The sequence below is a fragment of the Rutidosis leptorrhynchoides genome, chromosome 2 (genome assembly GCF_046630445.1).
Source record: "Rutidosis leptorrhynchoides isolate AG116_Rl617_1_P2 chromosome 2, CSIRO_AGI_Rlap_v1, whole genome shotgun sequence".
NCBI lineage: Eukaryota > Viridiplantae > Streptophyta > Magnoliopsida > Asterales > Asteraceae > Rutidosis > Rutidosis leptorrhynchoides.
Genome location: NC_092334.1, coordinates 648,007,747 through 648,022,611, shown reverse-complemented (window position 1 = coordinate 648,022,611; position 14,865 = coordinate 648,007,747). Strand labels below are relative to the sequence as shown.

The 14,865-nt window shown below is 34.7% G+C and overlaps 1 protein-coding gene across 1 annotated transcript; it reads left to right on the top strand.

The window, feature by feature from the left end:
- Positions 1 to 815: 815 nt before the first annotated feature.
- Positions 816 to 3,254, top strand: LOC139890145 (probable inorganic phosphate transporter 1-9). The gene is made up of 4 exons (XM_071873042.1): positions 816 to 1,567; positions 2,108 to 3,005; positions 3,093 to 3,097; positions 3,206 to 3,254. Exons 1-4 carry the CDS (start codon positions 825 to 827, stop codon positions 3,252 to 3,254), a joined length of 1,695 nt encoding a protein of 564 aa, XP_071729143.1. The 5' UTR covers positions 816 to 824.
- The last annotated feature ends 11,611 nt before the right edge of the window (positions 3,255 to 14,865 follow it).

Here is a 14,865-nt window from a genome sequence, read left to right as displayed (position 1 = left end):
AACAAGCCTTGTTGAACAAGGGTGTTAAAAATGGTCATGGTTAGTTGATTGAGGTTTTCCAGTAGTAATGAGTTTGGTTATGTGTTTCCGGTTGTCATATATGCCTTCTTTAGGCAAAAGAAAGTTTATGGTTGTGGTTTGGTCAACTAGGTGGTTTTGAATTGGATTGAATGTTGATGTTGATGGAAGTCACATAGTTGGTTAGGGTCATTTTAGTTTGAAACTTCGAATCAAATGTTATGATATTTGTTTGTAGTTGTTTAGGGTCGTGTTGGTGATCGTTTTGTAGTTTTTAATTCTTGCTTGAAGACTATGTTTATCATTCTTCTAATTATTATTCGAGGCTTATAAGATGAATGCGATTCAAGTGCCCATAAACCACATACACATGTCGGAAACCATTTTAATATTTATTCAACGAAACGATGTCACAGATAGCTTGTCAACGTTTCCAAACTTTCATGAAATTTCGTTACATTATAAAAAACATAATCTTAATCTAAACACCCGATTATTGCAGTTTTAAATACAATTATTAACCATATGGAAGCACATCACATACAATAAACAAATACAACAAACCTTAACATTGACAAATTCAACAATGAACATATATTGTTAACATCAAACATCATCATCTTATATATATAGCATATGCTTTGGATTTCATCACTTAGAAACTCCCTAGAAATTTCATTCCATATTTTATTCTATATACATCATAATCATATTTAATGCGTTTATAAATTTTTTTATTAATTATTACTCGTATTAAACTGCTTATATATAATCAATTCTAACAACATAAGTTACTCACTCACAACATGGCTTTAAAAGTTTTAACAGCATTAGATGCTGCAAAAACACAATATTACCATTTTAAAGCGATCATAATCGCGGGTATGGGTTTATTTACTGATAGCTACGATTTATTTTGTATCCCTCCAATCATGAGAATGATCGGAAGGATATATTACCCTGAAATACATCGTAACAAGGACCCAAAGTACTGGTTCGAGGTCCCCACGTCTATCGCATCAACGATGTTTGTTGTTGCATTAATGGGGACCGTGATCGGTCAACTTGTTTTTGGGAGGCTTGGTGACCGTGTTGGACGTCGTCAAGTATATGGTATATCGCTCATGATGACGGTAATTGGGTCCATTGGCTGCGGTTTCACGCTCTCCAGATTAACATCAATGGTGTTTGTGTGTTTTGGGTTTTTCCGGTTTTTGCTTGGAATCGGTATTGGTGGGGATTATCCTTTATCTGCTACTATAATGTCGGAGTTTGCTAACAAGAAAACACGTGGAGCTTTCATTGCGGGTGTGTTCTCTATGCAAGGGTTCGGTATACTGTTGAGTTCGCTTGTTACTATGACTATGTGCTCTATTTTTAAAGCTAGTGCAGATGAGAAGCTATCGGCTCCCGAGAAACTCCCACTATCGGTTAACGTTTCTTCGGTCCCACCTGAGGCGGATGTAACGTGGCGGCTTATTCTCATGATTGGTGCTATTCCAGCAGCTGCGACTTACTATTGGCGGATGAAAATGCCTGAAACCGCCCGGTACTGAATAATTGTCTCTGCTCATTCAATTCATAGTGTTATTGGTGACTAGTACCGTACTCTTTATGGAAAAGGATTAAAAAAAGAATTTTTTTACTTTACATAAAAAAACTTGTACAATTTGATAATAACCGTTATTATAGAGTCAAAGTTAACTGCTATATACAATTCTTTTATGGAATTTAAAGACAACCCTTGTCTTAAGAAGGGCTGTCGTTAGAAAACTTCTAAAATAAATAACCTTACTGCTAACTTTGTTGTACTTTATGGTTAAATGTCACTTTTATCCATTAAAATCCTAAAAGCTCAAGATTTTTTTGAACGACGGTTAGGAGTCACTGATGAGTCCGAACGCGATGTCTGAACTCACTCACCCGATTATTTCCTGGAACGAATATTACAGTCCTACCGCCCCTCAGGAGGAAAGCGAATCCATACGGGCATCGCGTTTGATAAAAACCTCGGGTGAGGCTCAAATGCAATCTCTAGTTAACAGACGGAAATTTTGTTAACGATCTAATTTTGTGGTGGTTTTCATAGATTCACAGCTTTGGTGGAGAAGAACACATTACAAGCAGCAAAGGATATGGAGAAAGTGTTGAAAGTATCATTAAATACAATCCATGAATTCGAAGACGTCGAGATGATAAGTACGCCAAACAATCGCGCAACTTTGTCGAACAACTATAGCTTTTTCTCACAAGAATTTATCCGTTGCCATAGTCGTGACCTCATCGCTGCATCCCTAAATTGGTTTCTAGTCGATATCGTGTTTTACAGTCTCAATCTATTACAATATCATGCATTGCAGGGTCATATGGACTCAAAGGATGAGATGAATATATACGAGGATGCATGGCAAGTTGCGAAATTTCAAGCACTCGTTGCAATATGTGCAACGATCCCGGGATATTTCGTGACAGTTTACATGATTGATTATGTCAGAAGGGTAGCAGTTCAGGCAGCCGGGTTCTTTTTTATGGCTGTCAGCTTATTTACTATCGCAAAAATTAACACTGGTGGTTTGGGTTCTAATCAGGGTACCGGGTTCATGATACTTTATGGGCTTACGTTATTTTTTTCGAATTTCGGGCCAAACACGACAACTTTTATAGTCCCGGCGGAGCTTTTTCCGGCACGGTTTCGTGCAACTTGTCATGGGATTTCGGGCGCGTTTGGGAAAGTAGGGGCGATAATCGGGTTGATCTGGTTTATGTGGGCTTCTCGTGATCCTCCAGATGGGCTGGGGGTGTCACATACATTGATGGCAATGGGCGGGGTTTGTGTTTTAGGGTTTCTAGTGACGTATTTTTTTACTCGAGAGACAATGGGACGGTCGTTAGAGGAGAACGAGAATGTTGACAAGTTTACCGACGTTGTGTTCATTCGATTTTGGCCTAAAAAGTTTTGGGCCAAAACGAAGGAAGTTATAACACCCGTAAATGAAAATTTACCATGTTTGTAAATTAGTATAAAGTTGTTTTTTTGAATGTACTTATAATATGTGTAATGTGTGATATTTCAGAAGAGGTATATTGTAAATTAGTATATAGTTGTTTTTAGTCTTTTTGGAATTTGTTAAAATTTACCATATGCAATTATTGCATAGCCTTTTAATGTTATATAATCCCGTTGAAGAGCTGAAGACGTGTATGTGTCTGCAGAAGTTGGGATGAAAATGTGGTAGAGACCCGAGTATATATAGTTTTTTTTTTTCTTTCTTCGAAAAAACGAATACTCATACAGAAACGAAGCCGTTTTCAAAAGAAAAACGCCCTCAACAAGAAATACAAAAAAGACGGGGGAAACGAGGACGCTCGTACCTAAAAAGCAACTATCCGAACGAAACTATCTATAAACGAGCATCCCTAACAACCCGTAAAACCATAAAGACAAACTCACCAAACCAAACCGGTTACAACACGAAAAGAGGAATCACACCAAACTAACTATCAAAACGATCCCGACCACTCAACCTCGAGGACCCGCCCTTTTCAATTTACCGTTAACCGTCTCTTTCAAGGAATTCTTCCCGGACCGATTCTCTATCTTGTACGATAACACATTGGTGGAACCGTCGCCTAGTGCACTCTCGCCGGCCAAACGTGTCATCATAACATCGAAAGCCGCAAAAGCCTCCGCTGACATATTACCTCGCCCGATTGCCGATGAACCGTCTATTTTACCATCTTGATGACCCATAAACAAGTTTTGAATTGTTTTCCCATAATCCAAATCATCAACATTATCTTTAAGCTTATAAATACTCGAAGTAGAAGCCACGTTCATCTTCATTCTAGACCTCGGATTAAATTCACCAAGCAAATCTTTAGAAACATTTTCATTCAAGACGTACCATGCTTTACAAAAACCTTCACACGCCGGGATTTCACAATCGCAATAACATCTTCCACTACGACCAATCAAAATCGGTACCGGCCTATCTACGCCAGACTCTAGGTTCCCTTTAGCAAGCAATTCTTCTCTTTTTTTTTTTCCTTCTCCTTCTTCAATCGGGCCAATCTTTCCACAAACGTTAAGTTGTCATCGTTTGGTTCTGAATCTTCACTACAGGAAAATCGTCCATTAGGGACGACAAAATCTGTCCATTAGGGACGACATGTCGTCCCTAGCACGTATTAGCGACGACATGTGTAACATCCAGTTTTTCCCGTACACATTGAAAGGTACATACTTAATCATTTGTACGTTTGTAACTCGCTAGATTATGCGTAATTGTATTGATATATGTGTAGATATATATATACTTGATAATGGGTTCATATACAAGTTTATACATGGGTTTTGATAGCGTTAAGTCTTGTGAGACTATTGTTGAGGGTTAGGCGAATATAGGAAGCGGGATTTAAGTGTACGAATTAAATAAAATCGAAATGTGTTTTAGGTTGTCGAACTGTTCAGGCATGGGCAATGCCGCGCCGCGACGATCTGGGCCGCGATGCGACAAACAAAGGAAATCTGGGTCAGAAGTTGAGTTAAGAAGGGTCTGTTTTCCTTTTATACGCCGCGTCGCGACGATTAAGGCCGCGCCGCGACAGTTCTGCTGAACTGGTGTCGGACTTAGCTCATTTTAAGGGAATTTAAGGGGCAAATTGGTAATTTGACGTGTAAGTCTGATGGGAGCATTAAATCTCAGCCACTTGTTCATTTAATTCATTCTTTTTCTCTTTTCTTTCCATTTTCTCTCCCAAAACACCAAACCCATTTAGATTAAACTTAAGATTTGGAGTTGGAGATTTGTGAATCAAACCTAGGAGCAAGAATTAAAGTTGTTCTCCTTGTTACTAGCTACAAGAGGATAGTCTTGGTAAGTCTCAACTCAATGTTTTGAATTTAAAATAGTTTATGCTAGGGTCTTGTTCATATGGAACTTGTATGACCCATTTGAGGGTTAAATGGGTGGATGTTGGGTTAGATTGTTGAAAGAAAACCCTAATAGCCATAACCTAGGGTTTGGTCTTATGATTTGGGGTTATAAGTGTTAAATGGCATTTTTAGTCACTAACACACTTGTTTAAAGTTAAAGAGATGTTATTGGGTCATGTTTGACTAAGTTGGTAAGTGTGGGTGTTATAATGGGTCAAATGGGTAATGTTGACCTAGTTTGGGTGAAATGGGTATGAATTACCCTAAGTTCATGTTAGTTGAAGTTGGCAAACTTTAATTCACTAGCTCTAGTGATTAAAGTCGGGTCTTGGCCATTTAAGGGCGGTTTTGGGTGTGGTTGAGTCATTTAATGCTAATTGGGTCATTAAATGCTCAAAGTGTGAGTAATGTGGTAATTGCCATTAGTTGTGTATTGAATGTGTACCTATGTATTAGGTACTTTGCTCGAAGTATACGGAAGCATTTAAATCACCACCGAAGTGTTAAGGTGAGTGGAATAATTATATATGCATGTATATAATTTATTTACTTGTGGGGTATGGGTTAAAGTTCGATGTTGACGATACCATACCCTAGAGTATATTGTGTTGTTGAAGAGGGTTTAAAGTTCGTTGTTGACGATACCTCATACGTATGGAATTAAAGTTCGTTGTTGACGATGCCATACGATTAGTGTAGGGACGTTGATGAGGGTTTAAAGTTCGTTGTTGACGATACCTCATATGTGGGTTTAAAGTTCGGTGTTGACGATACCACATTAATATAGGCGAATGGGATTTAAGTTCGATGTTGACGATACCATTCGTTGGGCTAGCCTTGAGATCTTGAGTACTATGGATGTTGTGAACATCATCGTTTTACTTGTGTTGTAGCATATTGTATTGTTGTGTTATATGCTATTGTTATACTAGCCTTGTTATCGTGGTACTTAGCGTTATACATGTGAAAGGTATGCTAATTATGTAACTAGTATGTATGCGGATTTGGAAAGTGTTTGCAAGTAAGTAGGTTATATATATGTATGTATAATTGTTGCACTCACTAAGCCTTGCTTACCCTCTCGTTGTTTACCATTTTATAGGTTCCGTCTTGGACAAGGGTAAGGGCATACGGTTGGATTAGTGGTCTCCCGCTTATTTTGTCGGGGGGTGCTTTTGGGGTTAGCTTTTTGAAGTTGGCCTAACGTTTTGGGTAGTTTAGCCCCAAACCATGCTCGAGTGTCGTTTGGATTATAAACTATCATTGTAGTGGGTTGAACTTGTATTAAACTTAATTAATGGCCTTCGTGCCTTTTGCAAACATTTAAATTGTTGTACGTTTAAATGGAACTTGTGAAATGGTCCACATATTTAATTGGCGCGTAAATGTGTATTATAAAAAAAAAAGAATTTATCGTATGGAATACGGGTTGGGTTGTTTCAACATGTCGTTCATTAAGAGTCGTCCCAATTGCTTCGTCGCTAGAGTCTTTTTGGAACGACGGTTGATTTTTTTGGGGACGACATTGGGGCCCACTTTGACTTTCTTGTTGTCAGTTGGGAAGCAACTGAGCGACGACATGTCGTCCCTAAGCTATTATTTTATTTTTAAAATTTTTAAGTATTATTTTATTATATAAATGTTTGGAAATACCATTGGGGACGACATGTCGTCCCTAAAGAAAATAATAAAATATTAATAATTATAAATTTATTATAATTAATATTTCTTGCCAAAACATTGGAGACGACCTTTGGGGACCACATGCCGTCCCAATAAGCTGCTGCATTATTCAGGAAGTTTTAAATCTGCTGTATTTCCAGCCGTTAAAACGGCACATTTACACAAAACAAAAACTTGATGTACAAAACATAATATATATCACAAACACAATCATAACATTAATTAAAACATGTCTCCAAGTTATACAAACTGAGTATCTAACGATTACATTACGAAACAAATTAAAGTTTACGAACCAAATTCGAGTATCAAACAAACACAAAAACAACACACTTACCTTTCTTCTTCTTCTTCTTCTTCTTCTTCTTCTTCTTCTTCTTCTTCTTCTTCTTCTTCTTCTTCACCTTCGCTTTCAAACTCATCATCGTCGCCTTCACGTTCACCCTCATCACCTTCGACTTCACGTTCACCCTCATGATCATCTTGAGTTGAATTATTAGGAGATGAGAAAAAAGATTTCCATTGGGGTGGGATAGTCATACCATTATACGCAAAAGTATCGTATACGGTGGCCTTTAGCAATGGTTGTTCAGAACCCGCCGGTGGTAGTCTTGTTTGGCCCGTTGATGATGAAGATGATGTATGTGACGACTCGAAAATTTTCGACCAAATTTAAATTTAAAATTTATATGATTTTGACCGACGATTCACGAACAAATATTTGTAACTAGACATGAATAAATAAATAAATAAAAAAAAGAATATATATATATATATATATATATATATATATATATATATATATATATATATATATATATATATATATATATATATATTAGGACGATGATTTTAGGAAGCAAATGACCATAACACTCAAAAGTATAAGTTACATTTTAATTAGTATACTCATTGGTGAAATAAGTCTAATTATTGATAAAGGTACACGTCGCGAAACGTAAAGTACAAGTTTTCTAAGCGTACGAAAATGCTTTCGAATATCCTGAACCGGTACGTAAGTCGAGCGTCAACGTACAATTCATCGGAGCTAAATTACAAATTAACTATGCACGAGAATATAATATAATATTTAATTAATTCTAAAGATTAAATATATTATTTATTAAATAATATATATATGTATACCTAAATGTGTCGGCAAGATTTATAATGCGATGTGAGCTAGGAGAAGCCACCATGCGATCGCATGGCCTTAAGGCTCAATCCCCATGCGATCGCATGGGGAGGTTTTGTGGCTCAAGTCTATAAAATTCGATGTTTTTGGTTCATTTGTTGTACACTTCTTCCTCTGATCTTCATATTACTCCGTATTCATTTTATTTATTTTATTATTAATTATTATTATTTATATTATTATTGTTATTAAGATTAATATTATTATTAATCTTATTATTAGTAGTATTAGCATTATTATTATTTATACATAAAATACTACGACGAAGTTCTGCTCGCATGTTTTTAAAACGGGTTTTTCGAGCGGGATGGAGCTAAGGAAATTATGGGTTATAGCTATGGAGGTTATGGGTATGGTTCGGGGGTATAGCTCGTGAAGTCAATATAGTGTTTATTATTTCCGTTGCGTCTACGTACTTTTCTACAATATTGAATCACAATATTGGTACGTGAACATTCACATCTTATCTTTTATATATTAATAGTGTATCCATGTCTAGTGCTCGAGAATATATGTTTATGCATGCTTGTATGCTTTAATTTTATCGTTAGCTAGTTTATGATGAATCACGAATTTGATACATATGCTACTAATATAAAGTATATGATATGCATGTTTTTGGAAAGCTGGTGAAAAATTATTAACTTTTCATTTAGAAATCGCGTGCTTTCGATGAACGGATTAAAAGATATGGTCAACTGAATTATGATTAACGTTAATTGAAATTGTGTTTGAAACTGTAAATTAATATTTAAACAACTTGTCTTTGAGATTAATAAATTGGATTTTCAAATATTACTAATCGAGTAAATGAATTTCTATATAAAGCACGTCTCGTCTTGTTGAACAATTGTCAAAGTTGACTGTCTTCTCATGTTTTAAAGTTTTATAAATACTATAATCTGATTTTACAAGTATTTGAAAGCTATGTGAAATAATAAAATATTTTCAATTGCCATGATAATTCAAATATAATATAGTTCCTGAAATAAATAATATTTTGAGTTTGATAAACTATAAATTCGTTCAATTATCAAGACTTATACTATGATAATAAATATGTATAGATTTAAAGATCATATTGGGTCAGGTTGACTTTTGAGATGACTTTTGTTAACTTTTACATGTCGGTCTCGAGCATTAGGATTGTGATACACTATGACCCGACCTAGCTTGTTAAACATTTATTTACCAACATATGTTCTCTAGGTTGAGATCTATGATTACTTTGCATTCCGAGTTTCAGTCACATTTCGGTGAATGAATTTATGAGCTGTTAAGGTGAGTTTCATTTGCTCCCTTTTTAATTACTTTTTCAATCTATATTTTTGGGCTGAGAATACATGCACTTTATGTTAAACACAATGGATACAAGTACATACTAAATTCTACACTGAGTTTGAACCGAAAATCCCTTAGCTTTGGTAACTAGTAACTGCCAGTTATAAGAACTGGTGGGCGCGAGTAATAGTATATGGATCCATAGGGCTTGATATCCTCGTCCGAGCTAGAGCGCTAGCCTTTTAACGGACGCATGCTATTTGAGACGCGTACACGTTGGTTTGCGTGTATTATTAAGATGATTATACAAAGGGTACAATTATACATACGTTAAGTTTAGTTACCAGGGTGCTCAATCTTGTAGAATAATTTGATAAACGTTTCTGGATGAAACAACCGAAATCTTGTGATCCACCTTTATATACAGATTATGCGCAACATTAAAACTATGAACTCACCAACCTTTGTGTTGACACTTTTAAGCATGTTTATTCTCAGGTTAATAGAAGTCTTCCGCTGTTTGCTTATATGTTATACAAGCTATGTGCATGGAGTCATACATGCTTTATTCAAGAAAACTTTGCATTCACAAAATCATCACCATGTATCTTATTTTGACTGCATTGTCAACGGATGTAGTATTGTAAACTATTATATACGGTAATTGTCTATATGTAGAAATCATCAGACGTCGAAAACTTTAGATTTATATATTCATTTATGGTGTGCCTTTTTAAAAGAATGCAATGTTTACAAAACGTATCATATAGAGGTCAAAACCTCACTATGAAATCAATGAATGATGTATTCGTCCAAATGGATTTGGACGGGTCATCAGTTGGCATCAGAGCTTGAGGTCATAGGGAACCAGAATTTGCATTAGTGTGTTTAACTGGTAATTGTTAGGATGCATTAGTGAGTCTGGACTATGACCGTATCTGTTTTTACCGAGTTTTGCTTATCATTTCTTGTCAGAAATTACTTGCTTATCTTTCCTAAATCTAGATGCGTTTTCTTACATTTATTGCATAGATAGTGTACAGACAAATTCATATATTGGCATATCTGTTACTGTAAACTTTACCTGACATCTTCCGAAAATTCCTCAGTGATTTATGGAATTTTGGTATTATATATACATATGTAAATTATGTATTGAAGAGTACCAATCTAAATTCTATAGTCTATTTTATATCAAAAATCATCTCCCTAATTATACAAGATGTATCCCGTATCTAGTTCAAATTCCTTAAACTCCGATAGCTATTCCGATATGGATATTCACCTGAACTCTGAAGACAGTGCACCCGGAATGGATCAACCAATCAGCCATCACCTATTCTGGATGAATTGGGGATGGGTTCATAGCCTACTTAGTCATTGGAGACAAGAAGAAGGTGATCCCTTCCATCCACCACATTCCCCTCTTGGTGAAGAACCTAAAGCACTTACCGGTGAACCTGTTCGTAATACCATTTTCTCTCTCATCTCCAGAGTATCACATCATGATTATATACTATCTCAAATTCTGGATCTTATTCATCCGCTCGTCCGAACCGCCAATCATCCCGGTGTAGTAGAAGAAGTCAACGAGCTTCGCGCTCGGGTAGTGGCTTTGGAGAATATGATGCAAAGATTACAAGCACCGACAGCATCACCGGCATCAACAATACCACAATTATCAACTCAAACAGTATCATTACCACCACCAACAACAACATCCGCATCCCACACCTTAACATCACAATCTGTACCTCGAACATCAACGTCATACGCACCATAGATACCAAGGAATACCAACAACAACAAACGATGAAGTATTGATTCATAACTTCATCGAAGAAATATTCTGCAGAGAATATGTAGTTTTTAAAATTTTTAGAGATTACTTATTCTAGTTCTAATTGTAAACCAGATGAGTGAGCGAATAGAAATGATGAAATAAAACCCTGATCGGAATGGTGCACGATTTACAAGCTAGATCTGTTTTAGCAGCAGCATCAACAGTACTGTCAGCATCACCAGCACCGTCAGTACCGTCAGCATCGTCAACATCAGCAGCATCTACAACATCACAAGCTCCACTGGATCCATAATCACCACAAACATCATCACTAATCAACAACGCGTATATCGTATAAACGAGTTATGAAGTATTAACTCATTCCCTCTGAAGAAATTATATGTATATTTTATATATATATGAATTTTGAGATCAAAATAAATATTTTCGTACTAAGCTATTACGTGTGAATCTTAACTACTCAGTTAGTTCATGTTATTAATATGCTATGATGTACATCCTTCGTTAATGACTTAACAATCGTTAACTATAATCTCTGCTTCGACTTAATTGATTCCATTTCATAATAAATCAAGTGTATTATTCAAATACATGTTTGATTTTACACTTTCATTTTCGATGTACTTGAAACTTTTCAGAAAACATCATTCGTACCTTGCGAAATTCACAAGAATTTCACGAGCACCAACAGCCGTCACTAAGGAATATCAATATCAATAAATAATGAAGTATTGATTATATTAGTGAAATACTCCGCGAAAATTATGTAATCTCTAATGGTTTAGAGATTATCCATTTCTAATTCCAGCCAAAAATCAAATAAGCTTAATATGATATTAACTCTTTAAATCTGTATTACATCTGAAAAAAATATACATACATATATTTTCATAAAGACTGTAATGAAAATTCTTTTATACAAAATGTTACTTGTAAAACTCTTAACGGGTAGGTAATACCCGGGAGATATATAAAGTTACAATTAATATGTTCGATTTTAATTCAGCAAAATCATCAACTATACTCACTACTTTCACAACGATATACATTGTTTCATAGAAATCAAAACAACCATTCTAACCCAAATTTGATTACATATTCTGATTTTGACAAATCAGAATCTAAGTTAAGATTTAACAGAAGATATCACTCTTAGATTCCTACATCTTTCAAAGCTATACTTTGACTTCAAAATTGTGCTAGGACATCACTTCTATTCATAAAACCCAGAAAAATATTTGTATCATTCAAAATTCTAGAACATCATATGTATATTGACAATTACAATCTTCATTCAAACCCTTCGAACTCTTGAAAACACCTCGGATTGATAACCGACGATTTGGTTATGATAACTTTGAATGCTGATGAGGCAGCAAAAATGTAAATGGTCTTAATGGCCAAAAGTTTGATAATAAAGAGTGGTGTGTTGGCAAAGCTCAGAAAAGTTAGAACTGGAAAACGGATTGAGCAAACCATGAAGGAGGCTGTGGACAAATCACAAAGACTAAGTCTGCCTTCAAAGAATCCAAATGATTCAGTATCTGCTGAAGTCATTAACGAATACCTTGCTTCTGACTCTAAACCTTTACGGACAAATCTTCTTTATCATCTTTCGATATTAGAAATCCTAAGATATCATCGTATCTTTCAGTATAAATATCCTCGATATTTCTGAAGATATTTTCATAACTGTTCTTATCTAAAATCATTTATCTCTTAGCGATATATGCGTTACATCAAAAAGGAAACTATTTTAGTTTCTAAATTCTGAAAAATTCGAAGTTAAAATATGAATGTTTTGAAGAAGTGTTGGGAACTGAAGCATGTGTTAGTATAATATAATGACACCTGATCAACGTGATTATATTACAGTAAGTCATGCTGAGTTTCTAAATGGAACGTGATGATTCACACATCATAACGTCATCATGTGCCATGTTACACGACTCTTGTATTCTACTTAAACTCTAAACATATCAAGAAAATATTTTCTTGATAATTCGGCATTTTCCGAGGTATTCTAGTAATTTGACAAATCAAGACCGTGCCATTACAATTTCCTCCTTATAACATTAACTATGTTCATTCCGAAATTCATATCTGCGAATTCTGGATCATTACATGCGGACATGCGGTGCTTAATAGATAGAAGAGAAAACAGAGCATGAAGCTCCAAAATAGAAATGGGGGTATAAATCGCAACAAATAGGAGAGAGCATTAACTGTGGATGTCGATGATTATAGAAAGACAGAAGCAGGGACTCTGAAAAATAAGGAAAGATATAAAGCCCGACGACAACACATAAATTACAAACTGTGTATATCAATAAGTATTGCAACGTAAAGACACGGGAGAACTAAAAACACTATAAAACCAAGAGTATAGTAGAAGTGAATAGATTCTTCCGGCGGTAGATGAAAAAGAAGAATGATAGATATGAAAGTTAGGAGTATATCAAGAATCAGAATGAGATGGAGCATATTGACGAATGCTTTAAAGTATGAATTGAGGGAGAAAGAAAAGAATATGTGAGCTGTGCAAATAAGGAAACGAAGAGAGTGGATTATAGTGAAATATCTGACAGAGCAATCAAAACAGATTATTGCATTTAACCAAAGAAGATCCTAATTTCCTTAATTACCGAAGAACCAAATCTTATTACGAAGATTTTCTCTAAATTCCTTGAATTTTGGAAATCAACCGTGACTACGTCACCAGTTAAGGCGAACATGTATTTACTCATCTTCACTGTTTTAAGATAGCTTCACTCGTACGCTTCACATAATCGAATCGTTTTATCTATATAAGTCAATAATGATGAAACTCTATTTATCAACTCATATTCGTCATGAAAACATTTTTATTGTTAGCCATGATAATCTCTATCAAATTTCGGGACGAAATTTCTTTAACGGGTAGGTACTGTGACGACTCGAAATTTTTTGACCAAATTTAAATTTAAAATTTATATGATTTTGACCGACGATTCACGAACAAATATTTGTAACTAGACATGAATATATATATATATATATATATATATATATATATATATATATATATATATATATATATATATATATATATATATATATATATATATATATATATATATATATATATATATGTTATAATGTGATAAAAATATAATAATAACTTAGTCATAAAACGTTTAAATTAAAAATAATATTATTAGATATATATTAGGACGATGATTTTAGGAAGCAAATGACCATAATACTCAAAAGTATAAGTTACATTTTAAATAGTATACTCATTGGTGAAATAAGTCTAATTATTGATAAAGGTACACGTCGCGAAACGTAAAGTACAAGTTTTCTAAGCGTACGAAAATGCGTTAGAAAAACCGGAACCGGTGCGTAAGTTGAGCGTCAACGTACAATTCATCGGTGCTAAAATTACAAATCAACTATGCACGAGAATATAATATAATATTTAATTAATTCTAAAGATTAAATATATTATTTATTAAATAATATATATATGTATACATAAATGTGTCGGCAAGATTTATAATGTGATGTGAGCTGGGAGAAGCCACCATGCGATCGCATGGCCTTAAGGCTCAATCCCCATTCAATCACATGGGGAGGTTTTGTGGCTCAAGTCGATAAAATTTGACGTTTTTGGTTCATTTGTTGCACACTTCTTCCTCTGATCTTCATATTACTCTGTATTCATTTTATTTATTTTATTATTAATTATTATTATTTATATTATTATTGTTATTAAGATTAATATTATTATTAATCTTATTATTAGTAGTATTAGCATTATTATTATTATTTATACATAAAATACTACGACGAAGTTCTGCTCGCATGTTTTCAAAACGGGTTTTTCGAGCGGGATGGAGCTAAGGAAATTATGGGTTATAGCTATGGAGGTTATGGGCATGGTTCGGGGGTATAGCTCGTGAGGTC